This window comes from Limanda limanda, chromosome 6 (assembly GCF_963576545.1).
Source record: "Limanda limanda chromosome 6, fLimLim1.1, whole genome shotgun sequence".
Lineage (NCBI taxonomy): Eukaryota > Metazoa > Chordata > Actinopteri > Pleuronectiformes > Pleuronectidae > Limanda > Limanda limanda.
In genome coordinates, this window is record NC_083641.1 from 1,556,089 (window position 1) to 1,582,448 (window position 26,360).

Consider the following 26,360-nt stretch of genomic DNA (forward strand, 5'->3'; position numbering starts at 1 on the left):
TATTTCCTTTCATCCTAAATTTTTTTAGTGTTTTGTTTTCATTAAGTCACTAGTCTTCTAATATGGTTTTTGAACTCAAACCTACTCTGGACTAGCACAGTCATCCACAACATTGGATAAAAAAAATAATAATAATAACAAAGATGGTTCATGAAATGGTTTCAAAGATCATAATGCCATTCCACATCAGAGCATTTCCCTTGATGTACATGCATACGGCTAAATTATTGAGCCAAAACAAAATGCAGATGTGGCCGGTTGAATTGTAAAACAAACACAGATCGTCTTTACCCATTAAACTGAAATGCCCTTGATAAGTACCACGCTTCTGTAGTGTGCACATCCCACAGTTTGCTGCAGGTGCTTCAGAGTTCCTGCACTGAAAAAGGCTCACACACACAGGCTCACACACACAGGCTCACACACACACAGGCTCACACACACACAGGCTCACACACACACAGGCTCACACACACACACACACACACACACACGGAACTGTGGGACAATTTGTGAGTCTGGTGTAGGAACTGTTGAGGCTGAGATCACAAGACACCTGTGAACATATCCAGGCCTTTGTTTAGTCACTGTCCATGAAAAGCACAACCTAGTATTCAAGTGAAGTGTACCAAGTGTTTCCAGTAATTGTGAATGACACATCGCAGCCCTCACATCATCATTCTGACCTATTTCACTCTAATGATTCCACTTCTTACAACCTAAACTCAAATGAATCGGCTCATGTAACAACATCTGACAACTCCTCATTTCAAGTTGGAATTCGAGGGGCTGTATCAGACAATTTGTGCAACTTTCAAAAACAGCCTCTCCAATAATCAGACCCACGTCTCTCAGTGATTGATTGAGTAGGTGATTGCACATGCTCAACTCTGTTCATGGCCTCGTCACTACAGACACCAAAAAAAAGGTCTCATTGAGAGATAAAGCTTTGGGTTGAAGTGAGGAGGCGGCTGGAAGACCGCATGTTCAGCTCCGCTCTAGAATCAAATGGCCCCTCTTATGTTTGCGCCACACCCCAATACGACCATTACAGCATACAACAGGGACCAGGATTCATTAGACATATCAGCCCTGATCAAGAGTCACTGGACCAGGCAGCTTTGTCTTTTGGCATTTGTCTTTGTGTGCCACTGTCATGATGTTCTAGGACTGAAAAATCACCTATCAGATAACCTGCCCAATGTCTCCCAGATCCCAGTGAGAGCTGTTTGGATAAGGGGGTCTTGTGTTCTGGTGTCCTTTGTGGTCTCCACTGAATAGTTCAGTGGTTCAACACATGATGTTCAATCATCACACCAAGGTTATCAACCAATCTGTATCTTGGCAACATGGATAATACTTCTACACTTTTGCTCTTTCAGGTACACCCGAGCTTTGAATACATTCTTTGTGATCACAGCCTCCATTTTTCCTGTTAAGATCAACCGCCAGGATAAAAAAACAAAAAAACAATGAGTAAGCAAGTGACATCTACAGAGAATTAAGATTAAAAAGGACAAGTCTGAAATTACCTCACCTCTTTATATAACTGACACTTTCCCTGAAGAGGCTCTAACCAACAATTAGTTCAGCATGCTGAAAAGTTGGATCTGTGTAGCTACAGCCTGACAAGGCTTAACTGTACCATAGGAGATAAATGAAAGAAGAGCCATACTTGTGACATATTTATCTACGAGTGTGTTTAAAACAAGTATTCCATTAGGCAAAGCACTACATAAAGCAGGTGACATGCACTTGCAAACATGTGTTTCTGCTTCTTTGTTAGTTAGGCAAGAATAACACTGAGAACCTGTTCAGACCTGGTTATAATAACTGTCTCTGGTGATCCAAGCTAGTGTGTTTAGCTCTGATTTCATCAGTTCACCTGGCATTAAAATGCATGTGCAGTTATAATCATACATTTCTGTTCATAAAGACCAAATTATGTTGTTTTAGTCAGTGTGGGTCTACAGGCAGGTCTGTTGTCAGTATAGGAATGTGGGCACATGTCCAACACTTCCCCAAATGTGCTGAGCAAACAGATCACCTGAAACAGGTGATGATGCCAGGTCTGGACAGGGCCTGTGTTTATCTCAACTAAACAGTAAAGCTGCTTCATGCGTGTTAATAGTTTTTGAACAATGAAATTGTGTGATAGTGGAAACACAAGCTCCTGTATATCAAGCTGTAGCCTTCAACAGATGGTACTTGTTGGCATGTAAATTGTTGGTTTTTGGCCTTTAATGCAATTTGCTTAATATCAAAAGAAACTGTCACCTTTCTTATCCTTTCATTAGCCTCTGCTCATTTTTCTGTCCGCTCCAGGATGGACGGCCACACCAGTGGTGAATTAGTTCTTGCATTGCTAGCCTGTGGTAAGTCGAGAGGTTCACTCTCTCACAGGTAAAAGGCAATAAAATAGTGTTTCATATTTACAAAGAAATGGTCAGTGTGTAAATTGTTGAACATGGTTTAAAAGACTATTCTCAGTAACCCCCCTGAGTTTGACTGACAGTGATGGGATCCTATACCTGCTAAAGTAAACAACCTACCCAAACAAACACACCAAAATAGTTGACTTTGGAAATGCTTCTGTAGCACACAGGTCTCATGAGCCACTGTGTAGCTCTTCTGACCTCTACAGTAACAAAGGTCCACAGTAATCAAAATTTCAAATCATTTGACGTTTGATAATACTGCGATTTTAAGGGACACACAAGAAGACGTGCTTTCAGTACGAGACACTTCCTCCTAGTTGTACCTTCAACTGTCATGTCCTGATATAAATACATAAAAAAAGTCCTAACAAATGTCACAGATAAACTTATGTAGAATATCCAGCAGTGAGGAGTGACTGGTTTACAGATATTTCAAAAATACAGACATGGTAGAAGCTGATGGATCTAACCAGCCTTTGAACCAACAGTGAAATCCACAATATCACTCACCCTTCCCCAAAGTGGAAGCTTTGTTTTTCTGTTGTTAAACTTTAAAATACATTAACTATTAAATACTGATAAGTCCACTAAAATAACAATAGGAAAAAACATGAACATGAAAAAATATGCCTCAAGAGGAAACAATTCATAACATGTCTGGCAATCGATTCCATTGAAACAGTTGCTAAACAATGCCTTAGGTGTAGCTAAGCTATCACACGTCATCCATGTTTGAAGTCAGATGGCCAGTTGAGGAAATCAATTTCAACTAGTCATTTTTACAAGACCCGACACTTCAATGGCTGAAGAATAGTTGAAGAATTGTGGGGAAAAGGCTCAGAGGGCATTTTCACACCTATAGTTTGTTTGCTTTGGTCCGATTTGGTTGGGGAGTTTGTGAACTTGGCTAATTTTCCTTTGTTCGTTTCCTATTCACACAGAAAATTTTGAGCCAAAATGCATCACTACAAACATCAAAACTCTTTCCACCTACTGGTCAGATGTTTTGGGGGCAAAAAGTAAGATTGTTAGGAGGTTTCTTGTTGCTTATCACTGGTCCAAGTAAGACCAATTTTCTGTTACTACCATTAATACACAAGGTGCTTTGTAAGTGGCATTCGAAAATGCAAAGCTCACAGACCCAGGTCGGACCACGTTTCCACCACAAACATACCGCTCCAGAATTTGTTTGGGACCAGACTAAATCGACCCCCTTTCAAGGGTCTTGGTGGGGTAGATTTTGGTGTGATATGCATGTTCACACCTGTCCAAACAAATCGTGCCACCAGTCCGATTAAACCATTCTGGAAAGTGTAGGTGCAAAAACACCCGCAGAGGGTTAGACTCTCTAAGCATATATTGTGTTAACTGCCATCACTGCTGCAGTGAGCCAGCTAACTGACAACTACCATAGTAACACAAACTGCCCACATTTGTAGAAAGCGGAGAGCATCGGATAAAAAGAGGCAAAACACAGGTGAAAATGCAGCAGCTGAAAATGTATGAACTGCCCAACTAACCATTGTCTAATCAAAGTGTAAGAAAATGCACTTTTGGTTTTGAAGTGTTATGAAGTTCACGATTAATTGCCATTTATGCAAGCAGGTAAACATTTCACATACTGAAATGCTGCAATAAGTAGCATTATAATGGCAACATACGGTACACGAGTCTCGGGAAAGACGCAACATTTGAACATGTTGGCTGCTACGGTTATATTTTTTAGAAACATAGGCTACCCATGGCACCCGTCCTCTCACAGTTCCAGAGTAGATGAGACAGCTCACCAGGCTCATTACAATTTCTAAAGAAAACGTTTTGATCCTTGATGGTTTAAATGCTGTTTAAAGGTTTAGTTATCTTTCAAAATATATAATTTGGTGGAAACCCTATAATTAGAAAATCTTTGGTATAAAATAGTCCTTATTTACACAGTTACTGTATCCCATGAGGTCATGTTATGACATATGAAATACGTTCTCTAAAATGCTCTGCAGCCTTTGACACCATTCAGGTCATTCAGGCAGTTAAGAGGTACGAAATTTAATGTCTATCCGAGTGTGACAAGTTGACTTGGATAGTGGCGGACATCACATCTAGTGCTGAAGATCATCTTCACCTCACCACATAAAAATCCCGTTATTACATAAAAACTGCCAACATTTGCCATAAAAATGGCTCCTGCCAGTAAAGATCACTGGTTACTATTTTTTATGGTCGTATAACATTCATTATCACCTTTTTTAATTAAACGCACTATCAATCATTTTGAGAGACATTTCATAGATTTGACAGGCTGATGTATTATTGGGCAGTTCCAACATTATCTGCTGTTACATGAGCAATCACAGTTCTACCAAGGAGGGGAGGAAGGCAGGACTTGGGATAGAAAAGGCATGCTATCCATGGGCCGCATGGCAATGTTGAGTGGCCCTGTGATATTCATAGACATGGGAGAGGTGATAGCAACTGGGTGAGCAATATTCATGTGTGCTGTTGTCGGTATGTTGACAGAGGCCAGGTTCACTGGGCCGGTAATGGTAACAGGGTGCTGTAGGTTGATTGGTGACGTGATGTTGACCGTGCTGGTGGCGATGTTCATCTGCGCAGCGATGGTGATTGGGTTGCTGGAATGTCCAACCCGGTTCAAAGATGAAGTAATGGCTGCCGAGTTGCTGACCGGCGTCGTGGTGGCGGAGTTGTTGTGCAAACTGTTGGCATCTGTGTTGAGACAAAAAATACACAAGAGTCAATTTAGGGATTGTCAACCTTGTAGAAATGTGCTACCCCTCCAAAACAAGGAAAGCCAACAGCCCTATCAATTCTTGGCCATTTTACTGGGTCACTGAAAATGTGAATGTTATGAATACGTTATGTCAACTGTGGTAATATTGTTGAAGAAACCTACCTTTGTGAGAGTTGTCAATTAGGACTTGGAAGGAGTTATTTAAAATCTCTCCTACTGTCAACTCACCTGAGGGGTAAATTCAAAAAGCAGGATCAATAGACTAACCAGCTGTCTATTGTTTTTATTCAAAACTTTCATTTTAAACAGTTACACATTATAAAGGACATCTTAGTCTCAATGTTTGCCTGGATTCACACTACACTACAGACCATATTAGATAAGGTCTGGGACAGCACATCACAGTCTCACTGTAACATTATCTAGCCCAAACTGAGGGCATCCGCTCACTGCGGAGTCATTTCTGATCCAATCTAGACTGGCAAGTCCCAGTCTTCAGACATGTTTGTTTCTATACTTTGTATTTCTCATTTCTTATTAGTGGTTTAAAAAGCTGAGCTATCAATCAGGTCAAAGTAAGATAACAGTTCGGTAAAGAAATATGGCATCTTATGTAAGGTCAGTTAGTGTGAATCTAGGCTGAGTGTTATGGTCCAGTTTGTTCTACTGATCCTGCTTCATGGAATTTAACCATACATTAGCATAATATGCTAAACAGCATCTTTAAATCAGAGAAAGCTTAATGACACAAGTCCTCAGAGAAGATAAATGCTTCTGTACTTGAGTGACATGGTACAATGTGAAGAAAAACTGGCCACGTGTATTTTGCAGGGGTTATATTTGAGTGTTAAGGGGTTTCTGTTACTAGCTACTGGATTACCTTTTCGTGGCCCTGAGTGGTTCCACTGCCAGTCACTTATGCCTATTCAGAAATACAGACACATATGGGGTTACAAGAGCACAGGTCAGCAGTGCCATCATCTGGGAGTCATCTTCAACAATTGGGCTTAGTCAGGTTGTTTGTTCATGGGGTGGAGTTTTTTGAAAACAACATCTCAAGTCCAAATACCCAAAACAAATACTCTATTGGCTTCATAATTGACAGTGGTTGGGACAGTGTTTTTTTTTGTCTCCTCTACCTGGTAAATAGCCATATCTCTCAGCACAGAGCTCGGGCCAAAACTTATATCAAGACAAAAAATGGAATTTGGTAAATATTGATAATTATGTTGATAATTGTTTAAATTGCTAAATATTTATATTCTTTAAGTTTGAAGTTAAAGATTAACGTCATGTTTGCTCTTGAATGAAGATTGTGGTTGAATGACAAACATTTTACAGATCTTAGGTAGTTCAATCACACGTCATTTCTCATCTCCGAGTTTGCACAATGCAAAAGCATTGTACCAAATATATATCTGACGTGTTCAAAATCATATTGCGAAAATGATCTATACTGTTTTATCCCCAAGCCTTATTACAATAGTTAATAAGATAATTATGGTTTAATACTGATAGAAAGGACTGTTAGTGTTTTGTTTGTATTTTCCAGTAGTTAAATTAGAAAACTATCAGAATACAAGCAAATATGAGGTAACCGGTAATGGAGGGTTTAAGATCCCTTAAACAATATCAGGGTATATGCAGCAATCCTGAGATTAATTTCAATACTTTTCAAGAACCTTCTTATATTACACTGTAGGATTAGAGAGTATCAAAAGAGCAAAGAGAGAAAATTAGTACACATCCAGAATTAAAAGAAAGAATTTCTAAGACAGGAGAGACGGGGAAGAAAAAATATAGCAAACTAGGGCTACGTTGTAGCACTTGCGGGCCCGAGCACCTGCACGTTGAAGTCTGTTGCGGTCGGGGGAGAGAGCGCTGTGATTAAAAGTCATGATTTCTGTGTAGATGTCATCAGGCTGGGACTCTAGTCTTACATGTCTAGTTTGGACTCAATTGGACAATAAAAGCTTCACTTCCTGTAGCCACCAGGGGGCGCTGTGATTTAAAGTCATGATTTCTGTGTAGATGTCATCAGGCTGGGACTCTAGTCTTACATGTCTAGTTTGGACTCAATTGGACAATAAACGCTTCACTTCCTGTAGCCACCAGGGGGCGCTGTGATTTAAAGTCATGATTTCTGTGTAGATGTCATCAGGCTGGGACTCTAGTCTTACATGTCTAGTTTGGACTCAATTGGACAATAAACGCTTCACTTCCTGTAGCCACCAGGGGGCGCTGTGATTTAAAGTCATGATTTCTTCGTAGATGTCATCAGGCTGGGACTCTAGTCTTACATGTCTAGTTTGGACTCAATTGGACAATAAACGCTTCGCTTCCTGTAGCCACCAGGGGGCGCTGTGATTTAAAGTCATGATTTCTGTGTAGATGTCATCAGGCTGGGACTCTAGTCTTACATGTCTAGTTTGGACTCGATTGGACAATATATGTCCGAGATACAGAATCACGTGTTTTGATGGCGTTTAATCAAACTTCAACGCCACGGTCACACGGCCTTAAAACCATATGAATATCTTCAGGGGGGGGGGCTGTTGATACACACATGTAGTTTGAGTGAGATAGAACCATGAACACTGAAGTTATATTGATCCAAGAGACTTATTTGTTTGTTATGAAAAGACACATGCCCTAATCATTTTTTGTACAAGTCGGCCAATCGTAGCGCCGGGGCTGCCCTTTAGGGGGCGCTAGTCAGTTTTTTTGCCACGCCCATTTCTTAAAACCATATGAATATCTTCGGGGGGGGCTGTTGATACACACATGTAGTTTGAGTGAGATGGAACCATGAACACTGAAGTTACAGCAATTTCGTGTTTCGCGGCGAGTTGATGAACTTTGACGCAACGCCACGTTCACATGGTGTGACGAAGGACAAATCCCTAAATCATTTTTTATCTCCATCTTGTTGTGATGACACTCATCTGAATTTGAAGTTGATCTGATGAAAGCCCTGGGACAAGTATGTCAAAGTAAAAATGGTGAATTTGGTCAAAATGGCCACTAAATAGAAAATGGCGGGCTTCCTGTTGCGTTTTTCATAATGCTCTAAGAGGCTTTTTTTCATCATTAGTCACAATACACCTCTCGCCCGATTTTGGTGAAAATCGGTTATGTGGAAACCTAGCGGCTGGGTTCCAGGGGGCGCTGTTGAGCCATTTTGCCACGCCCATTTCCAAATACTCCAGAATACTGTCATTTTCACCAAGTTCTAATATACTGCAAAGTTTAGAAACTTTTTGAGCATGGGAAAGCCCTCAAAAAGCAAATTCCGCATAGTCACAATAATAATAATAATAATAATAATAATAATAATAATCCTTACAATTTCAATAGGGCCTCTCACCATTCGGTGCTCGGGCCCTAACTAGGGCTACGTTGTAGCACTTGCGGGCCCGAGCACCTGCACGTTGAAGTCTGTTGCGGTCGGGGGAGAGAGCGATCGATGACCAAGCGCACGTCTCCGCTTTGGATGCGTTTTCCTCTCTGTGGCAAGGATAAAAGCTTCACTTCCTGTAGCCACCAGGGGGCGCTGTGATTTAAAGTCATGATTTCTGTGTAGATGTCATCAGGCCGGGACTCTAGTCTTACACGTTTAGTTTGGACTCGATTGGACAATAAACGCTTCACTTCCTGTAGCCACCAGGGGGCGCTGTGATTTAAAGTCATGATTTCTGTGTAGATGTCATCAGGCTGGGACTCTAGTCTTACATGTCTAGTTTGGACTAAATTGGACAATAAACATTTCACTTCCTGTAGCCACCAGGGGGCGCTGTGATTTAAAGTCATGATATCTGTGTAAATGTCATCAGGCTGGGACTCTAGTCTTACATGTCTAGTTTGGACAATAAACGCTTCACTTCCTGTAGCCACCAGGGGGCGCTGTGATTTCAAGTCATGATTTCTGTGTAGATGTCATCAGGCTGGGACTCTAGTCTTACATGTCTAGTTACATTATTACATTATTATGCAGATTACACTTTGCTCAGATTTTCCTAAATAGTAATGCACAGCCAGTCAGTATAATTTTCAAGTCATCAACTGTTAGAGTATAATTCAAATTTTATTGAACAAACCTCCAAATGATAACAGTATTTTTTTCAAAAATAAAAAACTAAAAATGCAGTGTTCCAAATTATTATGCAGAGTTTCTGAGTTTCAGAGTTTCAAGATATTTTATAGGTTGTAAAGAACTAACAATTGTCATTTGTTGAATTTGCAGCATTAAGGTCATATTTACTGAAATCAAAAAAAGTTTTAATCAAAAACATCTTAACAGGTCAAGTTACATGTCAACATAGGACCCCTTCTTTGATATCACCTTCACAATTCTTGCATCCATTGAACTTGTGAGTTCTTTGATAGTTTCTGCTTTAATGTCTTTGCAGGATGCCATAATAGCCTCCCAGAGCACCTGCTTGGATGTGAACTGCCTTCCACCCACATAGATATTTTGCTTGATGATGCTCCAAAGGTTCTCAATAGGGTTACGGTCAGGGGAAGATGGGGGCCACACCATGAGTTTCTCTCCTTTTATGCCCATAGCAGCCAATGCCCCAGAGGTATTCTTTGCAGCATGAGATGGTACATTGTCATGCATGAATAGGATTTTGCTTCGGAAGGCACGGTTCTTCTTTTTGTACCACGGAAGAAAGTGGTCAGTCAGAAACTCTACGTACTTTGCCGAGGTCATTTTCACACCGTCAGGGACCCTGAAGGGGCCTACCAGCTCTCTCCCCATGATTCCGGCCCAAAAAATGACTCTGCCACCTCCTTGTTGACGTCTCAGCCTTGTTGGGACATGGTGGCCATTCACCAACCATCCTCTACTCCATCGATCAGGACCATCAAGGGTTGCACGGCACTCATCCGTAAACAAAACAGTTTGGAAGTTAGTCTTCATGTAGTCCTGAGCCCACTGCAACCCTTGTTTGCTTGTGAGCTTGGTTTAGAGGAACGAATAACAGGTTTAGGACACTTGCAAACCTCTTGAGCATCCTACATCTTGAAGTTCGCGAGACTCCAGAGGCACCAGCGACTTCAAACACCTGTTTGCTGCTATTCAATAGCATTTTAGTGGCTGCTCTCTTAACCCTACGCATTTGTTTGGCAGAAATGTTCCTTATTTTGCCTTTGTCTGAACGAACCCGCTTGTGCTGTGAATCAGTGACAAATTTCTTCACCGTCCGATGATCACGCGCAATTCTTTTGGAAATATCCAATGTTGTGATACCTTGACCAAGGTATTGCACTATTTGCTGCTTTTCAGCAGCAGAGAGATCCCTTTTCTTTCCCATTTTGCCTGAAACATGTAGCTTTCTTAATGTGGAACATCCTTCTTAAGTAGTTTTCCTTTGATTGGGCTCACCTGGCAAACTAATTATCACAGGTGTCTGAGATTGATGTCAATCATCCAAATAGCCATGAGACACAATACAATCCATGAGTTTAATTCAAAAACTAAAAAATGAATGTTTATGACCCTTAAATCCAATTTGCATAATAATGTGGAACGCGGTGTATGTCAAAGTAAAAATGTGGAATATGGTCAAAATGGCCACTGAATCCAAAATGGCGGGCTTCCTGTTTGGTCTAACATATCGATCCAAGAGACTTATTTGTTTGTTATGAAAAGACACATGCCATACTCAATTTTTGTACATGTCGGCCAATTGTAGTGCCAGGGCCGACCTTGCGCTAGTCAGTTTTTTTGCCACGCCCATTTCTCAAAAACCATATGAATATCTTCAGGGGGGGATGTTAACACACACATGTAGTTTGAGTGAGATGGAACCATGAACACGGAAGTTACAGCAATTTCGTGTTTCACAGCGAGTTCATGAACTTTGATGCCACGCCATTAATACTATGTTTGACGCAAAGTCACAGTAATCTTATATCTTCATTATCAATGTCTTGAGACCCATTTGGTACAGTTTGACATGGTTGAGGTCAGTGGATGAGGAGAAATACATCGAAGTGTAAGACATGCAAATAAACAGACATTTCCTGTTGCCATCAGGGGGCGCTGTGATATTAAGTCATGATTTCAGTGTAGATATCATCAGTAGAAGTAAAAGTAAAAGTAAAAATCGCCAAAATGGCCACTAAATCCAAAATGGCGGGCTTCCTGTTGCGTTTTTCATAATGCCCCTTGTGACTTTTTTTCATGATTAGTCACGATACACCTCTTGCCCGATTTTGGTGAAAAACTGTTGTGTGGAAACCTAGGGGCTGGGTTCCAGGGGGCGCTGTTGAGCCATTTTGCCACGCCCATTTCAAATTAGTCCAGAATACGTAAATTTTCACCACGTTCTAATTTACTGCAAAGTTTCATAACTTTTTGAGCACGTTAAAGCCCTCAAAAAGCCCATCCTTTTGCCGGAAAAATAATAATAATAATTACAATTTCAATAGGGCCTCTCACCATTCGGTGCACGGGCCCTAATAATAAGAAAAATCCTTACAATTTCAATAGGGCCTCTCACCATTCGGTGCTCGGGCCCTAATAAGAAAAATCCTTACAATTTCAATAGGGCCTCTCACCATTCGGTGCTCGGGCCCTAATAATAATCCTTACAGATTCAATAGGGCCTCTCACCATTCGGTGCTCGGGCCCTAATAAAGGATTTGACTGACAGAGAACAGAGGAAAGGGAGAAAGAATTCGAAGTAGCCAATACCGGCTGCTGAACCAAATGAGTCAATTTGGTTGTCATTCATTGTTTTAATGCTGTAATTGATTTATTCAATGTATTTGAGAATTACTGCAAGTTTATCTTTTTGTCACCACAATGTTCCCAGTCTCGGTTTATCGTTATCGTATGGACATTACGTCTACCTAAAGTGTCAGTAACCTGTATAATGTGTGGCGGTGTCTGCGATACGACGACGGGCAATTATTATAATTGCAATAATAAGTTTTTCATTAACCCCACCAACCCCACTCATATTCAGATTTGCGAAAGCCTGCTTCAGTCGCATGTTTTTTGGCATTGGCAAAGACTTTGAGAGAGTTGGCTTGCGTCTCATACTGGACACTGCACGTTTGATTGATTCTCCTTTGTCTGCCTGGGGTCTCATTTATAACCGTTGCGTACGCACAAAACGGGGCCTGAAACGTGCCTACGCCATTTGTCACGCAAATGTTAGGATTTATAAAAACAAACTTGATGGGGATATTTGCGTATTTCCAAGCAAACTCTGACCCATGCGTACAAACGTTTTGGAGACGGGAAAGTGGCGACGCAGACGTGGGATGGTTAACTGAAGCCAGATTATTGATCCAATTCATCATTTACATTAAAACCAACAGCTTAGTTTTGCTCGCGAGACGTATCTGTTCCACACAAACCTTTTAATTTAAACATATATAAAACAACTTACAACAAATTACGCTCCGAATCCATTTAACAGCAGATTTACGGAGCCAAGTCATTAATAGGTTTAAATAATATCTTCTAACACTGTGCGTGTATTATCAAATCGCTGCAGTGAAGGTGACTGTGCCATCAGGCGCATAGAGTGACCCAGCGCACAGAGTGCACTGGAGATCACTTACAAGAAATGAAGAAACTTTCCAATTAAAATCCCAGAGTGGAGGTAAGGATCCACTGATGTGAGGGAATCGGTCCGATGCCCTAAATAACTAAATACTGCCGTGACACCGGTGCGGGGATCTGCGTGATGTGTGCACGTGAATGGAAGGACGAGGAGGAAGCAAGGGTTCAGTGATTTCTGATCTCACACATTGTGTTATCCACAGCAACGGCAGAGTATCAGTGTATTTTCTTTATTAGGGACATCACTGCTGTCCCATAAAATCGTTCTCCACCTCCACCTCAGTAACAAACACCTCGATGTCAATGTCAGAAAGCTTTGCTTCCTCTTATCATCGCTTGATATCGTGACTCCGTCAGGACTCACGGTGGAAACCCATTGGTCAGCAGCATAATTTAATATTCATACTGTGCTTTGCATTGACCATTTATGGTTCAAAGTGGGTGTGTGGAGGGCGGATTTGGAGGCAGATCCACGTACGAACGTTTCCAGGTGGACTGTGATTTATAAAGCGAACATTGCGTTCAGTTGTGCATGCGCACGGTTTCATAAAAATCAGAATTATCTTTGGGGTACGCCATTTATGGCTTTTGTGCGTATGTACACTTTTAGTAAGAATCCTACGCACTGTTTTATAAATGAGACCCCTGATCTTTGAAACTTCTTCCGTGCCTTGTCTCAAAGTGGCACTCAATACTGGACGTTCGGCAAACAACATTTTCAAAACATAATGTGCACACAGCACGGTTCTTCTGAAAAACAAAGCCGTAGCCTTCTGCCTATGAGGGCTGAAATGCCTGTACTTTCGTTGTTTAGCTAGCGGGCATGACATCACCAATACACCTGAACGGCTTCTTCTTATTATTATGTAATGACCTATGGCGCATAAACTGGCACCTAGTGGCTGGGAGGAGTTATCAATCAAGCTAAATAATACAGGCCTCGTGACGGCAAAAACTTTGAACATTTCTTTAATAAGTTTTCGCCTGTGTGCCAATGATTATGGTGCCTAAGGCTGCTGACCCCTGTTCTAAACCATCTTCGGTTATCTTCATCCAGGTAACTGCAGAAGTCAGCTTTAGTGTCTCTCCTCGGCCCAGGTTATCAGCCATTGTTAGGCCCTAGACTTTAAAAACGGTTTGTGATGTTGTGGATATTGGAGGGATACATGGATGTTGTTGAAGTGTGAAGTGAAGAAAGACGAGTAAAAGGAGAAATAAGGCCTACCTTTATTGTTACATGGGTTGCTGAAGCTGGCCTGGCCATGTGTCTTGAGGTGACTTGTGATATAGGCAGCACTTAGCATTTTGCCACAGATGTTGCAGGTCACTTTGCCTTCGTGCCTGATCATGTGGGAGCGCAGACGGTCTTTGGTAGCGAAGGCGGAGGTACAAGCCTGTGAAAGAAAAATGGGGGCTATTATTTGCTGCTCAGAAATGGTTAGACATGCACCAACAGTGATTAGGCTGTATTAAGGCCGAAATATGCTACTCCGACTCAGTTACGCGAGGAGGGACGCACGGATCCCACGGACTCTTTCATTGATGCTTCTATGAAGGCTGGGTGCTGAACACAATTCACCGCCAGAACAGTAGGTGGCGCAACGGAAGACGAGATTAGAGAAGCCTACCTCATTTGTATGTAGAAGAAGTCCATGTTTGTTTATATACTTCCTCCCGGCTTTCCTCATATACTGTGAACGATGGCAACTAACAGACAAAGGCTGTTGATGGAGCTGGAGCTGCTTGACATGGAAGAGGACTTGCTTGTAACTTATTTTATGAAACAAGTTTGAGGTCTGGAAATGTGACATTCCGGAAATTACGTTGTGCGGAAATTATGTCGTTAGCGGACCAATCAAAGCCAAGGGCTGTCCCTAGGCTCTCTGAAATGCCCACGGGTAGTTAGAAACATCAGAGGCGCTCGGAGGCGTTTCTCTGTCCGTGTCAGTCAAAACGGAGAAGCATATATCGGCCTTTAGCCTCTAGGTGCTTGTATCGTCTTTCCTGGCCTTTAGAGATCTCAATCACATGATTGTGTTGTTGATGATACACCCAGGACCAACTGCAGAGCAAACATGACAGCAATATTGCAGAGGAGACCAAGTCTTGACTTACTGTTACTTGGCACTTGAATGGCCTCTCTGAGGAATGGACATGCTTGACATGACAGCTTAGGTGATCAGGTCTGCAAATTGAGATGAAGACAGGTAAGAGACAGGAAATTATTTACCTTTAGCTGTGCTGGAAGGATCATTCCAGTCACTTAAATGATAACGGCTCGGTAACATGGCAGAATATTTCATAGGGCTACGCAGTCATAGTGTTGATTGCATCAGTCAACAGATTGGACATATTGTGGAGTTTATCATGTCAATCAGAATACACACGCTGGGAACAGTGACTGTGTCTTATGTAAAGAGTTTTAAGAATGCCAACACTAAGTTATTTTAACACCCCTTTGTTTTTGGTTTTGGTGTTTATAGCTGAGTCAAAGCAGATTGATCAACAAAAACTATTTGGAGTAATTATAATGCCCTTCTACAGCCGAGTAGATTCCAATAAATCAGCTGTCCTTTTCCGTATAGGTAAATAAAAGTTTCTGACCAGGAAAGGGCTTATCAAAAACTTGATGGGGACATCCCTTTTTTAATCTTCAAAAATATTGATTTCAACATATTCTTCATTAAAAACTGTCTATTATAGGATATGGTGGGCTATTTTGCAAACTGGTGCGATGGTAAATATAAAAGGTTGTGATGTCCAAATACCTGGAGAAGCCCTTCCCACAGACAGAACAGATGTAAGGCTTGTGAACTCCTCCATCATGGGAGCGGACATGATATGTCATGCGGTCCTTCCTCTTGAACCTCTGCTGGCAGATGGGACACTCAAACGGCTTCTCATCAGAGTGCGACAGCTTGTGGCGGTTGAGGTGATATACATCTCTGAAGGCTTTACCACACATGTCGCAACCGTGATTCTTTTTCACTGGCTTGGGGGGCTTTTTAGGGATGCTCTGCTGCTGTTGGTGTTGCATTGGGGTCACGATGCTCGTACCTGTTGCTGTTGACGTGGTGGCTGTAGTTAAGATACCAGCTACAGTAGTAATATATGAAGGGTTTCCGCTATTTTCACGTGGTACAGTGGATATAAGCGGCACCATGGTGGGGGCTGTTTGAGTCTTCTTTGGTCGTGAAACCATCTTGATGCCGGTGTGGCAGGACTCGTGCCGCCGCAGGTGGTAGCTGTCTCGGAAAGCCTTGTTGCAGTAGCCGCAGATGAAGGGCGTCTTGCACTTGGGCTCCTTTTTGATCATGGTAAGTGGAGGCCCACCACCCCCTCCTCCAGTCCCACTGGCCACATTGTCTTTAAGAAGTTCTGCAGCGCTGACAGGGGGTTTCTGGTCCAAAGGAATGGGCAGCACTGGTTTCTGATCAGGTGGCTCCGTTCCAGAATTGAGCAAAGGCAAGAGGCTGTTTCCGGCTACTTGATGCTGGTGATGCAGAGCCTCATTGGCTTGCTGTAATGAGACAGAACCGTTTACAATGATGTTAGGAAACCACCATAAACCACAGATTAAGCAAAGCATCACTAGAGTGGAAAAACTATATTCTACACTGTGCAATAGTCACACATATATATATATATACATTTATTAATAAAGATATATTGGTTGCCTCCTGTCTCCACAAATATACAGACACTATGTGACACTTGAAAAAATAAAAGGAAACCACCAAAGAAAGCTTGAGATTTCTTGATCAATTTAGGTCATTTTATGTATGAGATTGAATTATATTTAAAGAAACCAACTAAACCACTTTCTACTTTACTTAAAACATATTGGACTAGTAGTTTAGCAGGGGCTCTGCAGAGGAATACATAAGATTGGAAAATCACCCATCTTAATATCTGAAAATCTAAAATAACCATGTAGGTAGATAATAAAGAACAATAAAGAAAAGAAAAATGTTCCAGTGAAATAATTATCACAAAGACAAGCACAGAATATGCTACCCAACAGCAGTTAATAAAACATTTTAAAAAACTGTTGGGAGGACATCTTAAGTCTGCAGCTGCTGGCAGGCATTGTCTGATTGGTCATGGCAGATCCCCAGTGGGATAGGACGAACAGAAGGTGGGGGCTTATATGAATATTTTGGCCGGGGAGAAAGCAGAGATTCACATTGTAACCAGCAACTTTACAACAGGTCAGCTCAGAGCCTGGCGATTGAGAGAGCCTTGTTCTTTTCTGTAATCACCATCGGGCAGGGTTAAAGACCTGACCCATGGCTTTTCAGGTTCAGCCAAGCATTACAACCCGGTCAGTCAGGAGGGGGATGAGGTTTGAGGGGGCCAAGGTCCCAAGTGCTGCTTTTCCCCCCACTGTGTTCTTTAATGGACGACACAAATCCAAGCACTGATGCACTTATGGCCCTTTGAAGAAAGGGGGGGGGGCTACTTGGTGCAGGCGGCCACTTCATTTGTTTTGGCATGGTGGAGAGAGCCGGGGGCCGTCACAGGTTGTCGACTCGCTTTTATATCTGCCACACTGTAGCTGTACTCAGACAAAATCATTAATGCAATTAGCATTTCTCCAAGCATATGTGTATGCACGTCCTGGATGGCCAAAAGCACACCCTTTCTCAGCAAGTAAAGAGAGCATGGCCTGCTGTTCCATCACACTCACTCTGATGATTTTGATACAAATCTTCTGTGAAGGCTGGGGTCCCCTTCAAATGAAACTACTGAAAAAGAATTAAGAGCATGGAAATTGACACGAAATGGTACAAATAAAAATACTCCAGTCATTGTTTTTTTGTCCGCCCACAGGAAGGAGGAATATAGAATCACCACAACAGCGTCCCATTTGAAAGAATGCTATGTTTACAAAGCTGTTATACATACACTGCCTTTTAACTGACACTTGAAAAAACCCCAGATGAAAACAGTTATCACTTAAACTAAATTTAAGGAGCAATAGAGTTATCTAGAATTTCAAGCTATCGAGAAGTTATTAATAAAATTGCAATATTTATATAATAACAGAATCATCGCCTGACAACAACCTATATATTAGCTTATGGATGCTTCATCATGTGAGGTGACTCTTAACAGTCTCCTACATACCAGCTCCAGATATTCTGGCCATGTCTACAACTAACTATCAAAAAAACTAACAACTAATAGTTGCAGCACTAGCAGTGGTGCAATGCAGCCTACATTCATGGTGATCTTTGCATTACAAATATGACAAATACCATGGCAACTGAAGCGTCATGAAATTAACTGTGTCTTTCAGTCAGATAAACAGTCTCAAATGGGATATCATACATTTCCAGTTCAGATCATTGGAAAATTATTGAGTGGCAAATGAGGATGTGTCATCCTACTGGGTTCTATTCTTATTTTTAAACAGACAATGAGGAACTAGCAATTAGGGCATTTCCATAACTATGAACAAAATTGAACTTCAGCACAGATTTTGTGTATTAAGTATTAAGCTACTGCCATAGAAATACTTCTGTCTTCTCAAAAACAGCCTCCTATCCAATAATAATAATAATACTAACACAAGCTCTGATCTGCCACCTAATTAAAACTACCAAATGCCTCACAAAGCTAAAATTATGCCAGGTCCTGTCAAGAATGCAAAACAACTTGAGGGAAGGGGTTCACTTTTAGTTCCATAGAGTACACACTACACTATCAAACATTACATCAAATTTGACTCTCACGCCAATAATACCACCAGTAGTAGACTACATGTTAGGTTTTACACAGATCAATGGATATATGTAGGAAGTTTTCGTCATTCAATGAATTCTGCAAAAAAATGTGAAATTAATTCAGTGACTTATTTGCAGTGATTTGTTTTTCATTACAGCAAATCACACATTTCAAACCCTGCTACATATCAATGTTGCCAATATTCACAGGGAGGGCATTTGCTCTGATGCGGTTGATGTTGAAGCGAATAGAAAATGTAGATAGGTGGAAAAAATACAAACCTAATAACATTACCAAGATCATCCACATTCTGTGTTAATACTAATGTTACCAATAATAGTAAGCCTTTGAATATGATTTAAGTTCTCAAAAGACAACGGTTTGTGAGCAGGAGAAACTATTCATACTATACAGGTGTTTATGCCTTCATCGGACACTGCAACACACTTGCAGTAACATTCTACAGTAGCAAAAACGTGTTGAGTTGTGGCCAATTCAAACCGGACAGACACTCTTGAGATATGCTCTTGTATTTGCCAAAGCATTTGACAGGTAGAAAGGCTTGACTGAAAGAGCTGCTTTAGTTTGTCAGGAGCAGAACGAACAGGAGCAATTCCGGATTTACTGAACCAATTGTTGCTTAATTTACTAAACTCTTGACGGTTTAGAAGAATAACTACCGTTCTTTTCAGGCCTGAATCTCCAATAAATCTCAACTCAGATAGTACTTCACACAGCGTTACTTGCATATATCGTGAGCAAGGGACATAACTACAACATTGAACTATACTTTCCTGGTGCTTGTGATGTGTCATACTAACGTACCTTATTATTAACTTTAAAAAGTTATTAAAACGCGATGTAAACGGCACATTTCTGTTTTCAAACAAAAGGCCACATTGGAACTTTTAAGTTACAAGGTGGATGGGGAAAGCGTTTTTTAAGTGGGTGGTCAATGATGGCAGAGATTTATTTTGCTATTTCTAGTAAGCGATCCTTGACTATACGTCCATGGTGAAACTGGGAAGTTTGGTCACTTACGCGTGGTTTAATCGCAGCAGTCCGCGTGCTAGGCAGCCTTCCAGCTGCAGCGTTAGCATTAGCTAACTCCTCGGTAATGAACGGGTATAACGTTCACATTGGTAAATACATTCCATCTCTTCCATTGCTCCATTAACTGGTTTGGGTTAACAATTAACCGCCAACTACCGATATGTGCTGTTGCGTGAATTTATATGTGGCAGACGGTGAAGCATCCTGGTTAGCTATCCCATTAGCCATTTAGCTTAGCACACCAACATGCAATGGCTCAAGCTGCTAGCCATGTTGCTAACGCGCGCATCAACAGCACTGGTACCAGAAACGAACTCCGCTGTGATTTTAGTGCAACTAACACACTTTGACAGAAGACCTTTAACCAACACCACGGAGGCAGAAATATAGTCTGTTTCGACCACATATCTGGGGTTTGATCAAGCTACTTAGCAGTTTGCTAAAGCAGTCCCCACAGTGGACTTAGCAAGCAGGCTAATGCTATCACCATTGTTTTGCTTTGGTAACAAATTCATTTCACTAAGTGATAAAGTACATCTGCTTAACAACATTTACGCCATGTCGAAAACGTTGATGCGGTGCCTCAGATTAATGTTCAACTATGCCACTTACCTGAAATAAAAACGTACTCCAGCTCGGCTCCATTGCAAGACTTAGGCTAAAATCTGCAGGAGACCTACAAGGAATCTACAACAAAGCAGCCAAACATGGCAGCTACAACTTCCTGTAACCCCCGGGGCTGAATCAAGTCCACAGGACTTTTATCCGCAATACTAGACTTTACAAGAAATGTCTAATCAAATGTTTTCTGGTCAGTCACAAACCACCAAAAATTGTGCTATGTGAGACAAATAGTTGATGATGAAAAATAGACATAACAAATAAAAAGTTCTACATATAACGGTGTGATGTTTATATATCCCCTGGTATATGATCAACATTAAACACTAACAGTTACGGCTAGATTTGCATCTAAATAGAGGGGAGTCTGCATCATAACTCATTTTTATAGGAATTGTAAAATTGGTGTGTAAAATAAATAAAACAACTAAAGCAAAAATAGTGAGGCAATGGTAGTCAGCCTGCATTAAACTGCTAAAGATACAGTCTGACAATTATACAGATAGTAGATTTTATAATTATTCATAGCCTATAGATACAATAAGGTGTCATATGAGAAAATATATTTTAACTTAATAACTTTCGAAACTCTATATAGGCCTAACTGGACACAAATCTTTTTGTACTCCAAATAAATATGAAACCCTTGAATATTAAACATATTGAAATTGGTAAGTTGTAACTGTTATAGAGATTTTTATCCAGACAAATGGCAGCTCCCCTGTTACCATGTATTTACCAGTCTTAACAAACCCCATACAACAGTGAAAGATGTATCAATCAGAATGCTGCATGTGATGCTGCCCTCCAATTAAAGTCATGAGCTTGTGGTTCCATTGTTGAAAGTAATGTATAATCTGTAAAACAATAAATGCAAAGTCTTAGTGACACAAATTACACTATAGAAACTTTTCCACCTAACACTGTGGCCTCTGCCCTCTGTGAGCAAAAATGTAACAACTCTTGAACTCAGAGTTTTCAGAAAACTCTGAGATCCAAGGTCTTGAACACCCTAAAAGGTCAAAATTAGTATGGACTCTCCTTGTGAACACAGTAAACACAACCCTTTTGTTTAAATTTCTGCACATGTTATACATGTGGTCACTGCGTGTGCAGTCGCCATATTGGTGAGGGAGAGTTACCTATGAAGACAGGAAGGTCTATCCACAATAAATATCATCATATCTGGCGGAATTTTCAAGTAGTTTAGTTTGTTTCAAATTTCAAACATGTAGTTATGATACAGAGAACTTGTCTCATCTAAGGCTTTCATGTCCATTTAAGGGGAGCCCTCCATCTTCTGCATGTTTAGAAGAGTATAGGACAAATGGTAATATTGACACAATAATGACCCATAACATTTTTTGGGAATCAGATTTATTGTACTCCCCCCTGAGACACGTTGAACTGTTCCACATTTCTCAAAAAATGTGTCCAAAAGTTGCTGAGATAAATAATTATTTAGGCCTACAAATGTCAACTTTAGGAGTCACCAACATTGCTAGAAATAATCCACCATCGCTCAAAGTTGAATCATGCTGCACAACATGGCTGAAAACACACCCACCAATCCTTTTCAAGCTCACTGGTAAATAAATTTGTTTTAATCATTGAGAGACATAACATAAACATCTCCAGGCATTGTTTTGCTTTGCCGACAGTAGTGACTGCATGCAGACTGCGAAAGCAAACAAATATCACTTTCTAACAAATTGCTGAACAATTCCTTTAAACCCTTGATGAAAACAAACTTGTTTTCTGATTTCTTTCTGTATAAAGAATAAAATACAACACACACATAGTGGCATAAATGATGACACGATAAATAAACAGTTGTAATACACTATTCAATAATCCTACTTTTCACTGAATTCCTAGCCACAGCAAACTGCTTGATCTGTCACTGGTGCACTGCTTCCATTCCAGCATCCTCAGTGTTAGTCTGTGCGTTTGGCTGCAGATGATGGAGCGGATGCTGATGAAGATCTTAAACATTCCATTGTAAACATCAATTAATTGGTTATAAATCATGTAGCCTACATTGAGCTGCTGAGCAATACTAAGCCTGCCGGAAAAATGGAGCCTCACAGTGTCCAAATGACTGTGGCAAATTTCAGGCCGTTTGTATTTGAGAGATGCTCAGAGTCTCGCATCCCCATCGTTGTCTACAGTACCTCTGTGCCGACACTTTGAAACACAAAACAGGGGAAGCAATAAAAGACATTTCTTACACCAAATCCAATTAGTCAACTCTGTTTCTCATAAAATAATACCCTGGTGTAAACTTGTCCTTATCACTCTCCGGCTCTTTTATCTGCAAATTGGGTCAGTTCGTAACAATCTCCTCCAACCTGTTGTATTCTTGTAGGGGGGTTTTTGTAAAGAAATTAGAGGGTTTGCCGCAGTTCCCCATGAAGTCTTCATATGTTTGCCTATCAGCTCTCAACGGATGTACCTGAGATGACGTCGAGAGTCGCACAATCACATTAGATAAAAAAAACATATTGTCTGTAAATAAAAGTTGGATTGTCCAGGGCGCAGAGAGCTGCATCGCGTGGAAAATCTGGAAAAAACTATTAAAGAGTAGCATCAGGCCCTGTGGTTGCCAAAACTTTACGCACTGCTATTCATCTTCATTTGGACATCGCCACACACCTGGAAGTATATGTATTTGGACAGAAATGAACTAAATACAATTCAAAAATTGCTCAACAGCACTTACGGTCAACCAGGAGCATTGTACAAACAAACATTATTATCCTATTAAATTATGTTTAACATTTTTATACAGTTTTTTGGGTCTCAGGATGTCTGAGGAGCAGCGCCCCTGTGCCCCTTACTAATCAGCAGCGGTGGTTATCACTGACAAATCCCCGGAGAATATTTACAGAGATTATTGTGTCTGGAAGTGGACTAGATTCCTGAATGGAACCTGTTTACACCCTGTTCACTACCAACAATGACATCCAGAGAGCATTCTCTATATCAAGTATATTTTGGTTGACAACGAGTACTACGAGAGACATGAAAGTGTGAGCATGTTTTCTTTTTCTGAGCCACTTATTGCTGATTGGACAGAGATAAATTGGCTCTAGCTGACACATGCTGCTACTGCCCTGCTCTGTTTTGAAAACGTTTGAGGCATCATCTGGAAAACAAAAGAAATGTAGAATGATTTACTTTTCTCTAACTTGTGCTTTTCAAGCTGGCTAAACACAGAACTTTTGCATAAACGTGCATTGTGTTGTCTTTCCAGTTGGTTCCATTTGCTTTTTGTTCGACTGTTCCAGGCTGTTCAGAAAAGGAACCCCCCATTGTGTTTTGAAATCTTTGTTGCACTGTACATTGCCAGCCTTTGTAGCCACATAGCACAAAGCCAGTTTCAGATAGACTGCCTCAATTTGTGTGGTCAGCCTATTCTCCCTCACCAAGCCCAACAGGATTAATTTCATCACGCTTAAAGATAAAAAAAATAGCCATGCAACCTGCATGGCAAGGTCTGGATGTAAATATATATTTTGGAAAGCTCAAGGTTACATTAAGGTGAGTCCAAATATCATTCCATTACGCTTTATTTTTATGTACTTCCTCCTCTCGGTTTACGGTGTAAAAGTAGCTTATGCATTTGTCTGACAGGATTGAAAATTAGCCACAAATTCACACTTTTATATTTGCAAAGTAGTGTTCGTGCTAACTGACGACACAGACGAAATATCCTCAGTAATATTTCTGGGATTGGAACTGAAGTGCAGTTTACACTTAAGTTTTGACAAGGCTTAAACAAATATTTGTTTGGTCAGTTTTCTTTCAAATTAAAACTTACTTTCACTTTGAAAATTACGTTCTCATAACCTACTGACTGGTTTATATTGATATTCAAATGTAAATACAAGGGACGAGTAATACATGTCTGTAAAATACATTTGTAAATACTGCAACCTTCATGGTAGAGTGCAAGGACACAAGACTGTAAAGTATGAGGTATGTGGGCTTGTGATTGTTCTTCCCTTTTTTTTAGACCTTTACTCATACAACAAAAAATGATCATACAGCTCTATAAAAGTGTTAACATATATTAATACAAATCTCCGCTAGGTTTTAATATCTAATAAAGTAAAGAAAGCTTTAATCTTATTTATAAAAATAAACTTTCTAGGAGCTGCAAAAACTAAAATATCTCCAACAAAATCTAAAATGGAGTCGGGATAGAGAATGTGCTGCATATAGATTCACTGTATGAATGTGTGTGAGTGGGTGAATGACTAAAACTACTGGTAGATGATGAGGGGTCATCAAGATGAGAAAAGCGTTATATAAACATAGACCATTAATTATCATCATCATATTTATGCTTTTATTGACTGAGTACTACATACAGTTACAAGGTTACTTAACAAATCTTAAAAACATGTTTTCATTAGAAGCTTGCCTACTTATACCAGTAGTTCTACACCTATGGGGTCAACCCCCCTTAGGAGAAGTACACAGCTGTCAGCTGTAATTTAGTGTTCAGTGTCTTGCCCACTACAGCAGATTGGGGATCAAACCATTGACCTTATGTTGAGAGGATGACCCACTCTACTTCCTGAGCCACAGTAACACATGTCTGCCATGTCTGCCCCCAAACAGAAAGAAAGCCTGTGAGAGGTACTGATGTAAACAGAAACCTTATTTCTTGACTTGTCCTTTTGTATCATTATTGTAATTTCTCACCCTAAGGTTCAGCCATGGGCGACTGGTCCATACTGGGTCGCTTCCTGTCTGAGGTCCAGAACCACTCCACAGTGATAGGAAAGATATGGCTCACAATGCTGCTCATTTTCCGTATCCTCTTGGTAGCCTTGGTAGGTGATGCCGTCTACAGCGATGAGCAGTCCAAGTTCACCTGTAACACCCAGCAGCCTGGATGTAGCAACGTCTGTTATGACACTTTTGCTCCTGTTTCACACCTACGGTTCTGGGTTTTCCAAATTGTTCTGGTCTCCACCCCGTCCATCTTCTATATTGTTTTTGTTCTGCATAAGATTGCCAAGGATGAAAAGCTGGATGGTCAAAGAGAACAGGTGGTAGCCCAGAAACCTCCCACACAGAGATGCAGCCACATGGGGAAGGATGGCATGGAGGCCTTGAGTGTTGTAATGCCCACTTACTGTCCTCATTACGTGGAGGAATGGGACATGAGAGAGAGGGATGCCGTAGAACAAAGCTTTCTGCAGGATAATTATGGTGAGGTCGGAGAAGACCCCACCCAGCAGTCCAATCAAGTTCTTCTCATCTACATCCTTCATGTGTTGCTTAGATCTATCATGGAAATCACCTTCTTGGTAGGGCAGTACTTCCTGTTTGGGTTTGAGGTGCCTCACCTGTACCGCTGTGAGACCTACCCTTGCCCTACTCGTACAGACTGCTTTGTATCACGTGCCACTGAGAAGACCATCTTCCTGAACTTCATGTTCAGCATCAGCCTTGGTTGCTTTGTGCTTAACATCGCAGAGCTCCACTACCTGGGCTGGGTCTACATTTTTCGAATCCTCTGCTCAGCCTGCTCAAACTGCTGCAGTCAGGAGAGGGACACTGTCAATCTGTACCCGAACCATAAACCCCTCTTGCTTCAGCTCAGGCATTCTTTAAGGGGCCAGCTTGTTCTGCAGACCCCAGTAACTATGGCCCAAGAGAAGACAGGAGGTCTGCTTACTCATGCCCCAGCTTTCTCCTTTGAAACAGACTCAACTGTGGAATGCACTTCCAAGAGAAGTCCAGAGAGCAGAGACAAACTGAAGGTCAAGCTGGCTAAGATGTCCAGGCTGGGACTTATTAAGAAGTCATGGCTATGAGACAGAAATAGTGCCAATATCTTTCCTTTATACCTGCATTAAAATGACTCTTGGGTTATCCTATCATAGGTGGAAGTATGTCAAATCCCACCTGGCATTAGTATGTCTCTCTACGTGTGTCTCCAGTGACTTGTGATCAGCCTTCCCACATGGAAAAAACATGTACATTATCTCTGTCCAGATTAACCGGTTTAATCCATTGTGTATGTGTGTCTGTGTTAGAGAGAAAGCGCGAGAGAGAGACAGAGGGATACCCCTCTTTCCACAAGGCAGATTAAAATCGCACCGGTTCTCTGTGTTTTGACAGCCAAAGAAATTACTCTCGGTCAGAGAAACTGTTTGAAGAGTGGCACCAA

General features: G+C 41.0%; 2 protein-coding genes across 3 annotated transcripts; one reads left to right on the forward strand and one right to left on the reverse strand.

The window, feature by feature from the left end:
* Positions 1-477: 477 nt before the first annotated feature.
* Positions 478-20,230, reverse strand: LOC133003423 (vascular endothelial zinc finger 1-like). 2 transcript variants are annotated; one of them, XM_061073151.1, is made up of 7 exons: positions 20,162-20,230; positions 15,535-16,286; positions 14,882-14,951; positions 13,992-14,160; positions 6,065-6,106; positions 5,347-5,412; positions 478-5,159 (listed from the first exon to the last, which is right to left on the reverse strand). In XM_061073151.1, the coding sequence occupies exons 1-7, from the start codon at positions 20,192-20,194 to the stop codon at positions 4,792-4,794; spliced, it is 1,500 nt and encodes a 499-aa protein (XP_060929134.1). In that variant the 5' UTR covers positions 20,195-20,230; the 3' UTR covers positions 478-4,791. The 2 variants fall into 2 exon arrangements, with proteins under 2 accessions (XP_060929134.1, XP_060929135.1); XM_061073152.1 differs by lacking the exon at positions 5,347-5,412.
* A 4,667-nt stretch (positions 20,231-24,897) lies between these two features.
* On the forward strand, positions 24,898-26,004 carry LOC133003735 (gap junction gamma-1 protein-like). The gene has a single exon (XM_061073537.1). It carries the CDS (start codon positions 24,898-24,900, stop codon positions 26,002-26,004), a length of 1,107 nt encoding a protein of 368 aa, XP_060929520.1.
* The last annotated feature ends 356 nt before the right edge of the window (positions 26,005-26,360 follow it).